The 21,213-nt window shown below is 40.5% G+C and overlaps 1 protein-coding gene across 4 annotated transcripts in view; it reads left to right on the top strand.

Annotated features, from left to right (window-relative positions):
* Positions 1–21,213, top strand: part of ctnna2 (catenin (cadherin-associated protein), alpha 2) — a 258,619-nt gene that overhangs the window by 231,490 nt on the left and 5,916 nt on the right. For all 4 annotated transcript variants that reach the window (XM_070914353.1, XM_070914379.1, XM_070914363.1 and 1 more), the window contains 4 exons: positions 5,478–5,629; positions 10,440–10,553; positions 16,237–16,418; positions 17,777–17,882. In XM_070914353.1, the coding sequence (XP_070770454.1) occupies positions 5,478–5,629; positions 10,440–10,553; positions 16,237–16,418; positions 17,777–17,882 (554 nt within the window). The remainder of the gene's footprint in view (positions 1–5,477; positions 5,630–10,439; positions 10,554–16,236; positions 16,419–17,776; positions 17,883–21,213) is intronic.

The following is a 21,213-nucleotide window of genomic DNA, read 5'->3' on the forward strand; positions in this document are numbered from 1 at the left end:
TACTGAAACCAGGTACAGTTTAGCACAGGTTTAGATGCTGTAGACATGCTGATGTGCGCCATGTATAGGAAAGTAATAGCTTCAATATCTAACCCCTCTGTTACAGCTGCAGTATTTTCTTTCCTACAGCAGCTGTTTGTACGTGTGTGATTGTTTGTATTTCATGTTTTATATTTTATGTTGAAGCTGCAAAATGTAGACTTTTGTTAACTGGAGCAGCTTTCCACTGAATACCGGTCAGAGTAGAGAGTTCACACCGTTCTCAGTGTAAGTGCCAGGTTTTATATGTCCAAAGAAAAAGGACAGGGGTGGTTTGATGCAGAAGCCAAAAGCAAACCGCACAAGAAAATGTCCAGTGTGGGTTGATTTCTTTCTTTGGTGCCAACGATGAACTTTAATGTTGTGAAATAATTTACTTATCTGTTCATTGGAGACAGTCCTCCATTTTAATTCTCATTGACCTCACCTCAGCCTTTGACACAGTGCACCACAATGTCTTAATCAGCTGTCTGTCAGTCATCAGTAATGTGGCTCTGGATTGGTTCATCTCCTATCTGTCCAACAGGTCCTTCTTTGTTATGCTCGGAGATGCCTCCTCGTGCTGCTCTCTTTTGTGGGGTCCCCCAGAGGTCTTTTCTGGGTCCCCTTTTATTTACTATATACATGCTACCCCTTTACCTCCACCAGACTTGACTATTGCAACACACTTTATTGTGGTAGGCTGCAACTTAAACTTAGAATTGATTTTAAGATTTTACTGCTTGTTTTAAAAGCCTTGATATAGCCTATACAGATGCAGCAAATAGGCAAGTCACACTGGCTGCATGGCCTTAAGGAGGTGTCCTCTGTTTTATTTTAACGAGGCTTTGCGTCCCCTCTATTGTGGCTGCTAATTGAAATGTTAAGGCGGGGAAACAGCAACTGTGTTAGACCCGCGTTTCATTGGCTCCATATTTCTCTTTGATGAAGAGCTGTTGTGTTTCCCCTTCCTGTTTCCCTCTTAGTGGTGGTAGTTGGGTTTTTTAGGGGGCTACCATGCACATCTGATCTGGACCATAAAGCACTTATTGAGCCTTGTGAACTTTTGCCTCCCTCTCCCCTCAGTCCTCACAGGCCTGATGTCTATGGATTTGAACACAGTCAAGGAGAAATCTATAGCTGGGGGAAAGATGATTAAGTGTAGCTGAACAAAGGAAAAGGATATAGGACCACACACTTTTTAGAGGGTACTGAGTCCAATTAACTAGACTCTACCAAAAAATCAATAGCTGTCACCAAGGATTTCACTAAGCGATTTGAGCAGGGATTTTAGTGGAATTCATTGATGTGGTCCCCTTTTTTCTTTGTCTCAGTTGTGTGCATGTGTAAAACATTTATCCTGTGCCTGAGTATGTGTTTGTGTTGGTGTGTCTTTGAGTCGGCTGTTTGTGTTTTTATTTGATTGCTGCTGTGTTTATGCCCGCGGCCACTCGTGCCAATCGCAACCACTTGCCTGTCTTTCTGACAGCTGCCACATCAACACAGGACACTTATCACAACTACCTGCCCTTTGACCTTGTCTCAATTTGCCCATCCCTCTTTCTCATATTGAGTGTGGTCAGATTTATGGCCGGGCCAAATACAGGCAGCCAAAGCACACAACTCGTCTGTGTAAAGCTGAGCCATAGATTCCTGACAGACAGTCCACACATGGGCCCAGGATTGAAGCGTGTCCTTGAGAGGGAGAAAAATCAATAGCCTAATGGGAAAGTGGTTATGGCTTCTCTCTTTTCTCCTCTCCCTCCTTCTTTCCTGAGACACTTTTCTGCCCACTAACTCCCTGTGTTTAAACTAATCTTCTCAAAAAAAAGGGACAAATTTTAAAGTCGATCATTAATGTGGTGCCTGGAGAGGGTAGATTAAAAAACTGATATATGGCCTAAGTCAGTGTGCCATTTAGAGAAGCAGGGTGGCGTTTCTCCTTGTTATTACATCGGGGCACAGTAAATGGGATTTAGCCAGGGTTTTGCAGTGAGTAATAACATACATGCTCACATCGCCACCCACATGTCCTGCCTGTAAATCAGTGGATCAAGTGCACTAAAAAGAAGTGCAGTAGAGACTGAAGTAAAGGCACTTCACACTGTCTACTTTTAAAATAATAGCTCTGAGGACCAGACTTTGTGTGTGGCCTGACTTAAAGCAACTTACTGTAAATATTGAGCATTTGTTTTAAAATCTTTAATCAGAATACCTTATTAGTGACATCAGCGGCCACTGATATAGAGAAGAAAGAAAGGAATTTGTACTTAAGGGGAAAAAAGACAGTGAATCAGTACTGTTTTAATACTCAAAGTGGTTGGGTGCACAGTTGCTGAACTGCATGTTTCACTCTTTAAATTTGTATCCATTGTTATAATGATGGGGAAAGTGGGTTTAGGCAGAATGGGAAGCAGATGGCAAACTCATAGCTTGCAAGGAGAGGAGGTAAGGTCTCTTAATCAGTGCGTAAACAGAGGTGGGAGTTACCGTAGGAGAGAGTGCTGATGAGGAAATTGCTTTGAGAGCAGCAGTCCAGTATGAGGAGGTAGGTGAAACACCAAGGTTAGAGTGAAGGAAAGCAGAGCAGTAAACAGACTAAAAGTCGGAGCACTGAATCTTCATCTCATAATCTTCGATGTTCTCTCAGATTTCTCCTTAAGTAGATGTGATATAGTTTAATATTACATTTTCTTTCAGTGTCACATGTACATTCATTATGTGGTTTTGAAGCTGTTTTGTAAAACATGTTATACCAAATGGAAAATGCAGTAAATGTCTCATGTATAATTATATATATACAGTGCTTAACAAATGTATTAGACCACCTGTCATAAAAATGAGAAAACACAAATATTTTAGAAATCTGTCAAAAACTTGTTTCAAACTAAAAATTGTATTGCTATTTATTAGGCAAATAACAAACTGGAACAACTAAATAGTCCTTATTTACATATATTAACCAAAAATCTTATATATATTTTAATATTTTGTATGACCTCCTTTGGCCCTGATAACAGCTTGCATTCTTGCAACCACAAAACAAAATTTTCTGTTCAGGAATGCAAGTAAATATCTGTAATTTGGCATCTCAATCAAAAAATAATAATGTGCTTTACTATTTTTTTCTTTTTTGTAAAACAGTAAATTTGAAAATTCATGGATAACAACAATAATTATATTTTAGCATTAAAGATATCATTTTGATTAAAGAGCTTGGCTTGCACATACTGGTGGATTAACCATTACAGAAACTTGGTAATTTTGGTAATCAGCAATACTGTTAATTTAGGGCCGTGGTGGCAAACACCTTACACTGGGTGGTGGTCTAATACATTTGTTAAGCACTGTATATACATCCTTTATCACTATAAAATGTTGATTATAGCCGCTGCTTTAAAGTATATAATGTTGTATATAATGTAATGTATACACATTATCCAATACAAATACAATACTATGACATACATATTATAGAAAGGAAAAAATACCATAACCTAGCATATAATTTAACATAAAAAATACAAGAATAACAGTATCGTAGTTATAAAGTACATCCAACTTTATGGATTCCTGTAAGTATTCATTATATTAGAATTTAACTATAAGGTTCTTTAAGTCAGTGCTTGGCTACTTAACATGTCATTGTAATATAAGGGGTTAAACTGTATCCTCTAAAAACAACATACATTCTTTGTATATATGTGCTTTTGATTTGACCTCTTGTAATATACTGTCTAAATGGAGCTGTCTTCATGCAATATTGAGGTCTTGGCATCAAACAGTGTTCAGGTTTCGCTGTTTGGAGCTCGTTAAACACCTCACAGGGGCGCGCCATCGATGCTGTGAGGTTTTTAAGCATTCATTGTACTTCTATAACTTCTCACTTAAAGTATGCTTAAGCCTAAGGGGTGAAAAAAATCCATTCGTACATGGTCACATTTAATTCCCTTCATCATTTTTCAACTGGAATGAGTGAAATTGCTCCTTACCATCAGCAACTTTGCTCATTAAGAGCTTGGAGAACATTTAAATATTTCTATTTAAAACGCCTTCCCAGCAATTCCCAAAAGCCTATTTTACGCTTCTCCAGTAAGTGGATTAAACTGAATTAAAAATGAAAAGAAAAAGGGAGAGACTTTTTGTAGTGCCTTTTATGTTTGGTGAAATATAGCTTATGTTTTATATCAGACAAATAAGTAGACTGCAGATACACCTTTAGTGCAAGCTGGCTAATTGATTTAGTTCACTCCGCATGTAAGAGAGGAGGAAAGTGTTGAGAATAATAATAAAACCACACAGTTGGCTTTCTGGTGGACGCTCACCAGCTAAGCTGCCATACTTTATCTGTCTTTTCCCCTGTTTTTCTTTTTCCTATCAGTCTGTCCTCATTAGACCTGTCTTCTCCTCTCAAAATGATGTTGTCGTAAATCAATCCAAGTATCTGCTTTCCAAAAATCCACCCTTTATGCACACATATTTGTTGCTGATTATTTCCAAAGCAGCCAAGACATCTTTTTGTAACATATCAAAAAAGCCAAGCCTTTGTCTTTTTCTTTCTCCGTCTAAAATAATTTCTAAATATGTATATTTATTATGGATACATAGAGAATACCTGTACAGTTGTGGCCCTGAAAAGAAGAAGCAGACAATAGTAATGCAGGGATTATAGGCATTTGTGTTGTTTGAAAAAGCCCCCATAGATAATGCAGTATATGAAGACCGACCTTTACTGGCTGGCGACTGTCTGTCCAGGTAAAAACCATAGCTTTTGTTATGATAATTTTCTGCAACACACAGTCCATACAAAAAAAGCACATTATTAAACTCTGCATTCAATTATTGTGACTCAACAGGAGATTACGTAAAAAGGTAGCCTGCTAAATATTCAGACATTCAGTCCGTATTCTTGAATATTGAATAATGTCTATTCACATTCAGCACAATTCATTTGAACACACAAAGAGCATAAAGCTCTTCCATCGGGTCTGGCCAATTGATACTGACAACAAAACCAACCATTTTTATGGTCAATAGGGACTTTTCTTTTGTTGCTCGGCTTTTGTTCGGCTCAAAAGACTTTGATGAATTTGTTTCCCTTCATCGGCATTGTGATTTGACAGGCTGAGCTTGCAAGTTAGCGTCCTTGTACTGTAAAACTGAAGCACACACACAGTCGTGCTCTCACAAGTTACACACATGCACGCACACATTTCCACATGCCAAACGTCAGCGAACACACAAACACATCTGTGACAGACAGGCCAGTCTTCCTGTTGGGTAAGCCAAGGTGAAATAGCTAATTTGTTAAATTGTGCTTTCACTATGCCATTTTCCTTTTTCTAATTGATAAGCTTGCCCCCATTCTGAAAGATTTCTAACAAACGTTATTCACCTGACTCTCATATCTTTCTTTTGTTTTCTTTCTCTCTACCTTCTTCACCTATTTCTCCCTGCAGTCATGCCCCGCTTTGCTGAACAAGTGGAGGTAGCTATCGAGGCACTGAGTACAAACCCCCCACAGCCCTTTGAAGAGAATGAGTTCATTGATGCATCCCGTTTGGTCTACGATGGCGTCCGTGACATCAGGAAAGCTGTCCTCATGATAAGGGTATGTCCATTACCACCTCTAATAGAGCAAAAACACTCACTGAAATACTCAGTTTGAGTGTTTAAATGCTCAGCAAGAAATGAATGTGTTTGGAAATGCCGACCAAGACCAAGTTCAGTAATTCATTTCTGGCTTCCTCCATATATTTTGAGTCTGTATTAAGCCTATTTGGTTTAAATGTATGATCCCCATTTACTTCAATCCACATAATATGGTCTCTTTACCCTCTAATTAATCATTTGAAAACATAGAAACTAAAGCATGTATTCATAAAACCAATGAGAATAAACTCTCCGGAGTCACTGGATTCATCCCCAGATTTGTCACCCTCACACCTGTCCAGTTTTTGCCTCTTCATTCTCGTTTTGGCTCCACATCTGTGGGACATTATTGGTAGAGCAAACTATGCTACAGGCTTTCATAGATAATAATGGGTGTTCCCTGACAAAAATATATCTGCCCTAAGGATGAAGAAACACATAATTGAAATCTGAAATTCAATTGAATCCCCGTTTGAGATGTCACAATTGTCACATGATCTGTTTTCTAAAGCTGGCAGAACATTTTACAGCATGTCATGATAAAAATGCTGCATAACAACACGATTCCCAGCAGCTCTACTGCCTCACATACCCACTCTGATGTTACAGTATCTACATTTTTCACCCCAACTGGCCCTTCTCTCTTCACCATGTAATTCATTTATTCAACTTTATGCAGGCTGGAAGGTTTCCCAGTGCAGCTCTGGAAAAAATCTAATTATGGAAAATAATTTGATGTTGGTAAATAATGTAAAACAGGCAGCTTTGAACTGCCCGGGACCAGCTGGCTTTATAATCCCATCCAAGTTCAATTACTTTCTGAGGAAACAACTTGGAAGATCCTTGCTTTCTCTGTTGTCTAACTCCATCATATACATAACAAATGTTGGTGCCACATGTAGTAGTTTTCTGTGCACACATGTTTATGTGTCTGTGTTATTTTTCTCCCACTTAAGCCGAGTAATGGCTCCTTTAGAATTTTTTACAGCACAGATCTTATGAGCAGTCGATGGATTAAGAAACCAATTCTCCACAGTGTTTAAAAATTGAGGCAGGTTTTGAGAAGAGTGTAAAGCTATAATGAAAGTTCTCGAAGACATAGTTTTGTCCTGGCCTTCATTTACCCACACACACACATGCACACACACATGCACGGGCTTACAGAGCAGAGAAGTGCGATGGAGTAGCAAGTGCTGGATAGAATGGAACATGTGTGAAATTGAACAGTGGTTAGAGACTGGCAACTGTAATATAACCTGTGTTGACACACTCTCCCATCTCAACAAACTGACCTACAACCTGTCTCTCGCAGAGAGTTCAACGTTTACTGGAAGTTCAGAGCGAAAGCAGGACTGCATTGAAAAAATAATGCAAGAGACTGCATTGATGGGGGCGTGTTGTTTCAGGTCCTGGAGAGATGATGAAATACAGTCCGAGAGGGCTGCTTTTAATTCAAAATCTTTGAGTTTAAAGGCTTATCAGATGCCACATCACTGCACAGTTGTTTATAATACTATGAGACAGGATTTTAACGTTATCACAATAACGATAATGTTATCCTCCTGCTATGATCACAAAGCAATCTACCAAGTAACTTTATTTGCCACGTTTTGTTTTTTTTTGTTTTTTTTTGCCAGAGCCATCTCTGTCAGCATCTGCACTGTGTCAACCCAGTGGCCCCATTGAAATGAATAAGGAGGCTGCATTTCTTTCACACAGTGCTAAAGTCTGTCTTAACATGGCCTCAGTCAGACTGGCTTTACTCAACCCAAAGTCATAAAACATACTATAGCTGCACTGGGCCCAGTGGTTTGCCAGCATCTCAGCTGGGTGTTGCCTGGTCTACTTGTGACCACGCCCAGCTGTGATGTAGCATGGTACTATAATGCCATGCTACATCACTGCTGCACAAGTTATTGATAAGTATGTTATCACCACTAGTTGGCAATGCCAGTAGGACTATTCGACTGGGTGCAGTTACTCTTGAAATTGGCTGTCCTGAATAACGAGTCTCATAAAGCTGGTTAACATCTGGCTCTATCACCCTGGATTGTGATCCAGCTATAAATGCATTCACATTAAGAGGGGAAGGGTTGTCAAGTGAGCTGTATTCAATTCGAGACAAGATGAGATTATTATTTTCCATGGGGAAATTAGGTCAGTACTGAGACAAAAATATTAGGATTTAGTGGGATGAAATAGGGATACAGACACATAACCAAGCAAAAGATACAATCATTCAAATAATCAAATCAATCAAATTATATACTAAAGAAATTGTAAACATGTTCAGTAGAATAGACTGGTGGAATGTGTGTTTTAATGAACAAAGAAACAACATTAGTGCAAAGTAATGGTGTTCCTGCTGACAAGGACGAATAAAACATCTTGAAGAAAAGAATGCTCAATGAAGCCATGTATGACCAGAACATTGTGCAAATTAATTATTAGGAGTTCATTTTCCGTGCATGTGGATGCTTTTCCCATTTTTTTCAAGCTCATCACCGCCTATAATTAGGGAGAAGTTTTTTGTTTTTATTCATATAACCTTCATCTCATTAAATCCATCAGAAGATTTTTAAGCCATGTCATGTTCAGCATAGAATATGCTGAGCAACAGGCCACACTGGATCAACCACTGTTGGGAACATTAAGAAGGGGATTCAGCACAATTACTAGCCTCTCCTGGTTTACAGTAAATTTAATTCATTATTGCCATAGGCTGTAGTCTACTAGCAACCTGTAGTCCTGCTTTATAAGTCCTGCTTTATTGCCAGTGTGATCACTGGTGTGTAAAACATTTATTATATATCTGATATAATTAATCATCATGGAGAGGCAACATTCTTGCAGTCTATAAATAGAATAACTCACTGTGCTCTTTACAAGGATAACTGAGACAGCACTGCGAATTCAGGGCTTTTTTAAATGTCAGCATCATGTAGGAATGATGACTTCACACATATACATGTTTTGATCTGATCCTCTGCTCTGCAGCAGGTAAACCATCCAGCATGTGTTACCATGGTGATGTAGCCCAGTTAAAAGTGAGCCAGCTTCATGAGATCAACAAGCCTGTGTAGAAGTTAGTTGGCTAACCCACTAATCTTGATTAGTGAGACAGCTCTTTGTAGCCAGCAGAGGAGAATAACAATGCTTATTTATCATTTAGTCTCTCACTCTGAGCAGATGCAAAAAATATAACTCAATTATATTCATTTTTCGCAATTATTTAGCATGGTGGAGTAAAGCTGCATATTTCCTTCATTACACAATGCTTGTCATTCTGCTTTTTCCCCATTCAAATGAAAGAGAAATCAAAGGACTTTTAAAAAATCATTAGTTTTTAAAAGAAAAATAATAATTAGACAATTACATTTGCCACACAGCAATTTTTAAACATGATACATCTTCAAAGAAAATAAATAAACATAAGATTATTGAAGAGATAAACTGTGCAAATGTTCATGTACAAAGATTAAAGCAATGTGTCAGACATTTAGTTACATTTAAGTTGCTTCCATTTAATCCTGCTGTGTGTTTTCTTTTCTTTCAATTTTTGCTTTGCAGTTGTGGATCTGGGAAGTAATGACACCAGCCATGACAGAGACCGTCCACAAAATCAAGCAACCTTTTAGCCAATATTACTGACAGAGTTGTTAGATCATTAGAACTAAATTTTGTGGCATCAGACATTAGCCAGATGCCAAATATAGCTAATATACCTTTGGCAAACATTTTTACATATGTACATAATGCTACAACAGTGCATTATTGAAGTTTCCTCCTCCTTTGACCTGCAGTTAGGCTAAAAACTTTTAACATTTTATGTTCATCTTTAATTGAATAATTATATTAGTACTATTAATACTCAAAAATTGAGTAAATTTGGTGGTAAGTCTTCTCAGTTTCTGAGAAATTCTCAAATCCTCGATGATTTAATAAAGTGATCAAATAAAGAAAAGAATCCTGAAGTTAAACCACTCTGCCCACACCGTTACTCTCCAGCGTAAACATTTTTTAATTAGTTAAAAAAAGTGGTCTACAGGTCGTGTGCAAATGGATCCATATATTTATCCGTGAATGCAAATGTGAGCGCAAGTTGCTCACATTAGTTAGTCTGACGTCAATCAGTGACGAATTGTTGTTGTTTATACCTCTACATTTCGTCTCATTGTTTGGTTGATGAGTTCTGTGTTAAAAGGCACTGACAACTGCCACTGGGTTTTTCTGTACTTTCAGGTATCTTTTGACCTTTCTACCAAATCTAATACATTAATGCTGTTAATTTGAAAAATATAATTCCTGCTATTTTAAAGAGTGTAACCCGTTTGTTATTTAATTTGACAGAAGATCTTGTTTGAGGGAAGGAGATGTGATCGATCAACTCGCCAAATCTCCTCAGGCTATTTCCTCCCTCTTTTCATTGTGTGTTTAATCTGCTGTGGAATTTATGTCCATTTAAACCATGTTCGCAGATTAACTCTGTGTGAGATTTGACTGTTTTAATTGTGTGACATCTCTGTTTGTAATACGATGAGTTTGGCTTGAGCTTAAACTTGCGATGATGTTCTATATACTGAAAATGACAACACAGGGGAACGTGCTGTCTGTTACTCTGGATTCCCGCACAATGCGGCATGAAGGCAAAGAAAATTGCCCTTTTCAGCTGTCAACTTAAGAGTCGTATGACTTTTTTCTTTTTTGTCTCTCTCTCTCTCTCTCTCTCTCTGACTGTTTGCCCAACTTTATCTTTGTGTTTCTCCCAGACACCAGAGGAGCTGGAAGATGACTCTGACTTTGAACAGGAGGACTATGATACTCGCAGCAGGACCAGTGTCCAGACTGAAGATGACCAGCTTATTGCTGGACAGAGTGCTCGGGTGAGTGGATTTTCACTTCCCCACTGTGGTGAAACTTTTCGAATGTGCCTCAGTTATGGAACCTGACCTGAAAAACACAGAAAAAGACAACATCTATTTGGTTTGGATAAAGGCTGGGCGACAAGCTCAAATTCATCATATAAGTGACTGTAGTGTTATTGCTTCAGTCGTAGGCTGAGGTGCAAATTGAACTGCATCCCACCCCAACACCCACCCCTGTTCCCAGACCGTACTTGAATCGATTCGTCCAACTAGTTCCACTTACATAGCATGAAAGTCCACTTAAATGATCCTAACAAGCAGGATTATTTTAAATAAACAGTGTTTGGGGATGGCAGGTGTAAAATTGCAATCACAAACAAAGAAGTAATTACCAAATTCCCTTCACATGCCAGACAAAACACAAAATACAGTATAGGACTGTGCCAAGGCTTCTGTCGCGATCACCAGGGTCTGGGCTTTGTTGCACATTAGTAATTTTTCACTTGGGCCCAGCTTAAAGAACATTAAGAGGGTATCAGTGCTTGCTCCCCCTCAGCAACACAGAAGCTCTAGCGGTGTGTTGCATGTTGAATGGATTGTGGATGGCAGGAGTATGATTTGGCCCAATGCCTCTCCCTGTGGCACAGGCCTGTATTATACTCCCTCAGTCTCTACACAGTCTGCACACACAGGGGGGCAATGCATAACAAGGGAGAAATAAATAAAACCAAAATGGCAGGTTATTGTTGCGAAATGTATGTACCGTCCAGCTATACAGCGATTGTGATGCCTTTTGATAGTAGATGAAAGTGAGACCAACTGTTGCTGAACAGCAATACAAATAGCAATAATGGGATAATGATTAACGCTAAATCTTACAGTAACAGTAGCAGAAGTAGAGAAGAGTCATAAAGTCAGCAAACTGACCCAGTAATGTCAGTTACGTTGTAGTATCTGGACATATTACTATTAATAATAGCTAGCTAATATTAGCTAACATTAGCCTAGTTTTTTTTGCTGAATTTTTGTAAGAGGAAGACTGTTTACTTTTTACTGATTTGATTGTACAGTGCTATATAGTAATTGAGAATGTAACTGTTTAAGAGACAACTCAAATCTGAAATCCAACCATGAACAGACCCAGGAGTTGGGCGTACAATAGCTGCTCCAGGATGACTGTGGGGGTCCTGGGTGTGAAGTGCTTTCAGTTTGTTGTACGTATACTCCCACTAAGGCTCCCGCAGCGTAACATTGCAGGGCCATCTGAGCTTAGACGCACCAGCGCTGCCACACAAAGGAGCTTCACAGCACCAAACTGTTCACTAGTTTTCCTGGCACTCGACTGTGCTTTGAGTGGGCAGCTCTTCTTGGGAACAGTTCGAAGTCACAGAATGTCCCTTTGTCATAACTTGTTGCTGTAATACAGTGATATAAGGTGGATTAAAGGGTGACGCGGCTGAATGTAATGATTGTTCACGCACTCCTAATTAGCAAGCTATGCACTCAAGCTCTCGTCAAATAAATGCGCAACAGTGTATCGCAGCGTGTTATCAAACATGATTACTCCTATTTGCACATAACACACTATATATCTGGCATACTGACAAAGCCTCTCACACAGTTAATTGATATCGCCTGTTTTTCCACTCATAGACACTGTTATGCCCTCAGAGACTAAACATTTACACACGCAGAAGGACAAGCGCATCCATAAAAGATGTGTTTGCCGCGAACCACTGGTGATCTGCCCAGTCGGCCTCAGCCTGTCGTGTCAGGATAAAGCTTGCTGTCCTCTCACGGTCATGCCAAGTGCACGCTGCTGCTCTGTGTTTCTATTCAAACAGACAAGAGGAAGCGTAATCCATTTTCTCCATAGGAGCTGACATGAGCATACTGAGGTTTACAGTCATGATCCCTCCAAGCCCCTCCAGCGTGCGGGTATCACACACAGGACACGGGCGTAATATCTCCCTCTCACTTTCTCGATCTCACTGTCTCTCTCTTGCTCAGTGTAGAAATAAATCAAATCAAGTCCAGGGCAGTCCCAGGAGCCTTTGTTCCCAGTGCTTTGCCTTGTGTGGTGCTCCACTTGTCACTTCTATTATACTTATGCATAAAGCTAAGTTATTAGAGCAAACATGCATAATGAGAGGCAGAAAAACACACAGGGGAAGGAGGCCTGTACATAGTGTCTCTTTCTATTAGAACATGCAAACGTAAACTCTCCTTTATAACACACCACGGATAATGCACAGAGAGCCAAACACAAAGCACCCCTCCACGCACACACACACACACACACACACACACACACACACACACACACACACACACACACAAACACACACACACACACACACACACTCCCAACATCTCTTACCGCAGTGATTGGATAACACTGTTGATAGGTCATCCATAAAATTGAACTCTGAGTGTCTGGGCAGTTTATTTCAAATGAAACAAATTAAAGTCATTTCAAGACGCTGCGCTCGGTGAAGAAACCCGGAAAGCGCGCTAATCCCTGCAGACGTAGCCGAGTCGCAGAGTGTATTGGCACAGCACTCCCTCGGCCGGATTTGCCACTATGTTAAGCTCCCAAGGCCCGCTCCTTGTTGTTATCAGTAAAGTAGGGGAAGGGATTTGGGGATAAGTGAATTCTAGAGAGCAGGGGAAGAAGAGGCAGAGAGGGGGGCTTCACCAAGTGCCTTCCTGCTCCCCTGACGTCCCAATTGGCTCGTGTGTTTACCCCTGTGCTGCAGCGTTCTTTTGTGTTCAGAACCTCTCTCTCTCTCTCGTCCTCCCTGACGCTCCCTCTCTTTTGTCACACCATTTTCAGAGCGAATTTGAATACCAACCAAATCCCTCACTCTCTCTCTCTCTCTCTCTCTCTCCCCAACCTCCCTTGATCCCTAATTTTAGAAAAGGAATTTTCTATCCAAATTGTTGAGTTTCAAGAGACTTCTTGCTCCCTTTAGCTGTTTGGGAGAGCAGTTCATCTGGGTTTCATGCAACTCTGATGTGCAGAAGACGGGAGGACATCATTTTGATTGCACTGACAGAAATAGCTATACCTAGACCTACTCTGACTCTCAATTTACATTCTTTATCTGACTTTTTACAATGGCATTTAGCAAAACCATGACTGTACTTCTTCTCAATGGTGTACCCTCCATTTTGACACCAGCGGCATACTGTTCGGTGTAATTATAGAAATAAGTGAATAATTGATGCCTCAACAGTTGGGTGCAGGAATGATATGAGCTGCAAAGTGATGCTAACGGCCGCCCTAGTGTCCTGAGGTCAGAGAGATCTGCCTGGTGGCACCGTGCACTCACCTGTGTCGCTATTGATTTGGCAGCAATTACAGTACAGCTCTGCCTACATGTTTTTGGCTACATTAAACATGAACATGTAATCAGCAAACCGCAACCCAGGGAGCCACTGACTGCCCAGAACCACAAGCTGAGAGCACACACGCTAAAATGGCTCTGTAGTTCTCTAGTTTATATCTAGAAATATTTGTACTATTATTCAAACTGATTTGAATCTCAAAACAGGTCATAGTTGAAATCAACAGCATGAATAAAACATTCTTAAAAATAAGACACAGCCAATGTTGTGTTATATAAGACAATCTCACACAAGCAGGAATGAAAGTTCAGTCAGCCACCCATGTGGAAAGGATTATTATGTGAATGTAAAATATGTATAGCGTTAACATTTGGCTTGTAGGCCCTGACCTTGTCACTCCCCACAAAGAAACGGCAAGCACAGCACAGCAGGGAGTGGGGAGTGACAACGCTAACCCCCCACCCTAGACTCAGAGCCTACAGGTTGATGCTGGGGTGGAGGTGGGGCTTTTGAAGTCCTGTGTGAACGGCAGCAACTTTTTGCAAGCATGGCAGCAAAAAAGTGAGCAGGGCACTGACAGCTGAAGCATATCGCCATAATCGAAAGTGTGCATTGGATACACGCTGCAGTGAGAAGAGTATGCCATCTGAGCAGACTTGGGTTGACAGCCTGAACTATCTGGCAAGCTTCACTTCATTTGTTTGAGATTTTGAAAAGAGGAAAAGCCCATCAATGGTAATTAACCAAGCCAAAAATGTATTACTTAATTCAGGATTCTGTCTGGTTAGTAAATGAACCTATGAATTGTGGATTTGCAGACATACAGTAGATGTTTTGTCTTGGAATAAATAAATGGTGGTGCAGGGGCCCCAGAGCCCACAATAATTTATAGCAACGCATGCAAGCATACCTGCAAAGTGAATACAACTTTGCCCCGCTTGAAGATAGTGGTCTGTTTATTGTTTACTCCTCATTGTGCAGTCTAAATACATATTAACTTGGTATTTGTTGTAAATGTGAACAGTGTTTTCACCCCACATGCTGTTTAATGGGATTTGCTGCCGCGGTGTTGTTTGTGTGTCTTGGCACCAGCAGTAGAGGAAATCTACACTGGGCTTGAGGGGGCTGGTTTTTCTTGTTTATTTATGCCGTTCTGGGTTTTTTTGTTGTTTTTTTTTCAAGCTAACCGCCATCAAAGCTTTGCACCACTCTGCTCACACAGTGATCAGTAGGCCAAAGCTCATGGACACATCTGTTGGCCTGTGATGAGAAAGCTGTGCCTCCATGCTTCTCTATTTCTATCTGTAATTTCAATTTTCTGTCTTTCATTGCCCCCCCCCCCCCCCCCGGTTCCTGCTTATTTTCTTTCGAAGAATTTCAGGAGTACAAGTCATCTGTGCTTTTTGTTTTCATTTCCCTCCAGACACATCTACCATGGGACATGGAAAGTGACACACTTTCTCGCTGAGCTCACCCCCCACCCCCACACACCAGCTTTGCTGTGAGAGAGGGAATAAGGAAGAGGGAAAAGGAGGACAAGGGCGATTATTTCATTAAGAAAATAGCAATTCTTGGAGGACAGTCAATAATAGATGAGGTTAAAAAACAATGGTGACTTTTCTTTTTTACTGTACTCGTTTTCTCTCTCCGGCTCTCGAGTCAATAGAATCGACCTAATGGAAACCAGGTTACTCTTCCTTCCATCTCACCTCCCTGACATAATGTTGAACAAATGCATTATTCATTCTCTGGTCTAAGAAGCGAGGTAATTATACATTTATCTCCCAAATAATACCGGGTACTTACTGCGCCTGTGACCTTGCCACAAGATTTATGCCATTTTGGACCTGCCCCCAAAGGCCGCTGAGGAAAAAATGAAAGCAAAAATGGATTTGCTCTTTATGGATATAAGATGTCAAGGGGTTTGAAAAGGTCCAGTCATTAAATGTAAAGTTTAGAACTTTATTTTGAAGCATTTCAGAAGGGCAGGGATAGTCAGACTCCAAACTTAATGTTCAAGTTTTGTAGGGCGGATTAAAAAGTAGACTGGACAGAAAAAAATAGAACAAATGGTGCTCAAGCGCTTCCCTTTATATTCTTTCCTTTATTCTCTTTCTTCTTAACTAATCCCTGTTCTTATTCGCCTCTTTCCTCATTCCCCTATCGTTCTCTACTCCCCAACCTTATCTCCTTCCTTTACCTAAAGTCTTCTCCTCTGGCATTTCCCTCATTCTGAACCATTTTCCCAATTTATTCTGCTCAAATTTACTCCCTAACAACCTCCGCCTCCTCCTCCTCCTCCTCCTCCTCTAATGCTTTTGTTTCTTCCATACTCCCTTATTGCCTGCAGGCCATCATGGCACAGCTTCCACAGGAGGAGAAGGCCAAGATTGCTGAGCAGGTGGAGAGCTTCAGACAGGAGAAGTGCAAGCTAGATGCAGAAGTGGCCAAGTGGGATGACAACGGCAATGACATCATTGTGCTGGCCAAGCAGATGTGTATGATTATGATGGAAATGACAGACTTCACCAGGTAAAAATGACACCAAATACAGAAACAACAAAATTTAAACCTGCAATTTTCTGGCCACTTAAAGGCAGTAAAAGCAAGCTGTAAACACGACACTGATGTATTATATTTTAAGTGGCTTAAGAGGCTATGGCTAATGTATCAGCAAACAGTTGTTTTTCTGCCATTTGGTGGTGGGAAGGCAGCGTACAGTTTGCGTCAGAGGTTTTTCAGGTTGACAAGAGTGAATCAAAACAGGAAAGTTGTGCCCTAAAACCAAAACTAAGCTGAAAAAAGCTGTTCTGTACAGTTTAGGTTGAGTTTCAGGTGATAAATCTCTGTCAATTACTATGAGCACCCCTTTTTGCACACAGGTAGTCTTTTGATCCATTTTCTATAGAAAAATATTTCAGCAGCAAGTAAATAAAGTGACAACAAGTGGGATTGCTCAGAGACAATCTTGCCTTTGGAGTGCCCCAGAGTTGCAAACTGCTTTTGTTAAAGTGACCCAGACAACCTTTGTTTTGATCAGACTACGTAGCGACGCTGTGATTCAAAGATATACTGTAATAGATAATCTGTTTGCATTAAGAGTCTTGTCGCTTATGTTTACTAAAAGCCAGCAGCTTTCCTCTCAATCTCCCCCATCTGGGCTCAACATATCAGGGACATCCATAATGCCTAACTGATGGTTATCTGTCACGGGTATGGAGATGAGATCCACCCCACAATGATATGGCATGGAACAAACCAAAAGTAAATTTAAAAAAAAACAGAGCCATGAGTGATTAGTCATGAGTGATTATGGCTGTGGTGCTGTGACTGCACCATTATTACTTGGCATTGACCTCAGTTACTCAGATTGGCGTGAACAAACTGAGTGTAAACTTCAGCTTAGCACTGACTAAAAAATGCGACATCACACACAGGCACACATACTTATCTTAGCCAGATTAATTGTCCCCATGCTGGCAAATCAAGAAGACACAACACAGATCACAGGCTCAGTTGTTGGCCATTATTTCCCCTGTTTTATTTCTTACTGTAACTGCTCTGAAAATCCTCCTGTTTTTCTGTTAAAAACACAGATCATTTTCTTGCTTTGTGCTTCAAAGCACACGTCTTTGATACATCATTAGGGACAAAGTTACACTGTATTTGTTACATCCATTATATGGGAAATCTTGTATTGTTGGTTGATAGTCATGTCTCTTATTCCTCCTGCCAGCCACAGCAAATTAGCTGCTGTATTAGCTTGTGTGACACAGGGGTGAACTCAGACTTTAAAGGGAAACTCTGCATGTCCTCTGCCTCTGCAACTCCACCCACATTCCCTTTTTCTTTCTTTCTTTCTTTCTTTCTCACTCCTTGAATTTTCCCAGAGGCAAAGGCCCCTTGAAGAACTCCTCAGATGTGATCAACGCGGCTAAGAAGATTGCAGAGGCTGGTTCCAGGATGGACAAATTGGCCCGTGCTGTCGCAGATCAGGTAGCTTTGCAACCGTTATACTTTCTGTCAGTCTGAAACTGTCTCTGACTATGTCATCGTGGCTGGCCGCGGAGCAAATTTTGAGTTAGAGTAAGTGGGCATGGCCATTGGAAATCTTTAATGTGGGCATTGGGCTGTGTTGACGCATGACTTTGTCTCCCAATGGGGCCAACACTGAGAGAGCAAGACAGCAGAACCAAGTTGTGTCTCTAATATAATTAGCTCCCGACCGAGGTGTTGCATTCATTATCAGATGAGTACCTCTCTAAAACACGCTGACAGACCATTTTCAATATCTAATCAATGGTGCCGTGCCTAGTGAAGATGGGAGTGAAATGAAATAGGTGTGTACGCTGGGTATGTGTGCATACAGCAAATGAAGTGGGAGGTATTTCAGAATGCAGCACTCAAGGTAATGCATAACGGTCTTCTTCATTTCATCTTTCTCTAATAAGCAGTGAGAATAAACTTAGGCACAAGAATCGCTGATTTATTAAGGCAGCCTGTTGTCATTTTAATTGCTGACTGCTGTTAGCTAGCAAACCCTTGAAATAATTATTGTTGGTTTCAGTATCACACGCTGGGCCTCTCTCCAGAGCTGCTTAGCTGAAGAAATGTTGGAGCTCACATCAACCTTAAGAATCACAATAATCAAATATTTTTTTCTGAAATCCTGCGCACATGATCACCAACAAAGCTGCTTAACCTTTGTCATCATGCTAACTAGAAATGAATCACATCTCTAAAAAGGCTGCACAGCCCTCAAAATGTTGTTGTTTGTTGCTGACTTTGTCTGTCTACCATTTGTTTCTGAGCAGGTAGCATACAGTTGGTTTTTAGAGCTTTACAGTTGTGGGCCATAAAACCAAAACAATAATAAACGGTAAAAACGCTGAAATGTGTAGCTGAAGGGAAAAAAAATGGGGAAACAAATCACAAAATATTGAAAAGCTTTAATTGAAGAAAATGGAAAATAGTAATTTCCATTTGAATCCAAATCCTTCAAAAAGTACATAATTATTGTGATAAATGGGCCGGAATGTTTTTCATTCACTGTTGAAAATGTTTAATAATTTGTGGACATAGTACAGGTTTTACACCAAAAAAGGAACATTAAAATAATTAAATTAAAATATGTTAACAAGCTTTTGAGTTATCCTGCTTTGCAGTTAGAATTACCCTTAACCCAGCATGGAAAAACAACTTTCGAAGCACTATGTCCCGCGGCTTAAAGGCTTTTTGTACTGCCATACCATCATCATATCACGTTCTATCGTCCTACGTCCTTTCCAGGGTACTGCATGTTCATAATCAAAGAAACATGCAGCTTTTCACAGACATGCTTAGGGTGTGGTATACCAGTATAAAGAGATGATTTTTGCCACCTACTGTATATTTTCTTTATCCCGTGCCTTCTTGTGACAATATGTGATTTCACAGCAATATATTGACAAGCCTTCTGCAGTTAGCACAGCGCAGAATGCCTGTCAGTTTGAGTGGCCATAGAGTACGCTAAGCTTTCCACTGACCAGAAGGCATCTTTAGTCAAAGCTGGCACTGTTCTCATGTCACATTGCCCCGCTCTCCAGAGCATATTGCACTGCAGAAGCAAGTTACAGGCTATGAGTGCATAACTCTGTCTGTTATGCAGTAATTACCCCAAACAGATAGATGGAAAGCAAGTGTCTGTATCTGTACGAGCCTTGTGTATAAACATTTTTGCATGTTTGCATGTGTGAGAACATTTGTCACAGAAAGCGGGTCTCAGTCTGCGTCACGGCTTGTGTATGTTGTTCAGAGTCGGATGTGGGACAGAAAGGACAAACTAAGCACGACCATGTGTGCCTAAGTATTAATTTCTTAGCTTGTAGGCTGCCGAGTGGTGATCAGTGTTTAACAGGGTTTAGGTGGGAGTGAATCTGTCACATGGCAAATCACTGGCAGAGCCTGTGTCTGAATCAACAGTTGCTGTAATGAAAAGAGCAGGTGGCTTGCCATTTTTAATTCTCACTTAAATGGTTCCTAGACCAGTGTTTACTGAATATTCAAAGCCTTCTGTTACACTTCCAGAGACGTCAGAGCTATGTCAGGAAATAAAGAGGGGTTCGAGGACCTTTTCATTTCCAACATACATTTGCTATAGAAGGGTTTTCATGTGCATTTGGGGCATCTGTTTGCCATGCCATTCAGCAAATGGAATGAGTTATTAAAAGTTAAAACAGCAAAAGTTTGCTTTTATCAAGCATCTTAATGGAATTACACAACCAATAACAACCCTGATTATTTGTCTTTATTCCGGACGAAGAAGACAAGTATTTTGCATTCACACATTATAGTAGGTAACCTGTGCTTGTGGAGAGCACTGTGGCTTGACAGTAAGAATAAAGGCTGCTCCACTGCTTTCAGACAGGTCCCTTAAGTAGCAAACCTTGTCGCCATGACTGCACATCAGCCCTATTGATGAACACGTGTGAAGCAGAAGGCAATTCTGCGTGGAAGGTTGGCAGGACGGCGAGGCCTTTCATAGTCATTTAAGCACAGCACTTGACGTAGAAAAACCCCTCGAGGCACCTCACCCCATTTCATTCCAGTAAAGCCTTTTTTTCTACTCTATTTCTCCCACTCCATTTTCCCTACTCGGCTCATTCTTTAAGTTTGCCTCCTACAGACACAAACTAAATGGCATGTAACAGTATGTCTCACTCTGCTTGAGACATGCAGCGTTTGATTGCTGAGTAATTCTGCAGCACCATCAGGCTTAAAATGTACCTGTGTTGGTGGGCCTTGTTGATGTCAGTACATTTGCATAGTTATGTTAAGGTGAGTATTGTTACATAAAGTTCCTCAAACAGGAGTAAATAGAGCAATACTTGAGGGCTATTATTAGACACGGATTAATACTGTTGCTTCACTCAAGATGTTGTGGCAATATTGATTGTAATGAAGGAACACGTCACCCAGTGCAACTGTGTGGCTCACTGGTGTGTTTTTGTAGTTTTTGGACAAGAAGAATGATCAATTCATTGTTGGTTTTGGTGTTTTTAGGGGATTTGTTGACAGAAACACAATCTGAGAGTATCGTCAGCCTCATCCTTTTCTTTGCACTCATGTGAAATTTGCACATTTGCATTGGGTGCAAAGTGTTAAAGAACTTAAACTACTTAAACGTGTCGAGTTACTGTTTCTAAATGCTGCTAAACACATGCAAGTTTGACGCTAAGTATTCAGAGTTTCACTTTAGTTGTCACAGCGGAAGGGTCTGTCGCATTGAGTGCACAACAACAAGAGCTAAGCTCTTGTCGCCTCTACTGACAGCAGTGAACTCAAGTGT

This window comes from Enoplosus armatus, chromosome 2 (assembly GCF_043641665.1).
Source record: "Enoplosus armatus isolate fEnoArm2 chromosome 2, fEnoArm2.hap1, whole genome shotgun sequence".
Lineage (NCBI taxonomy): Eukaryota > Metazoa > Chordata > Actinopteri > Centrarchiformes > Enoplosidae > Enoplosus > Enoplosus armatus.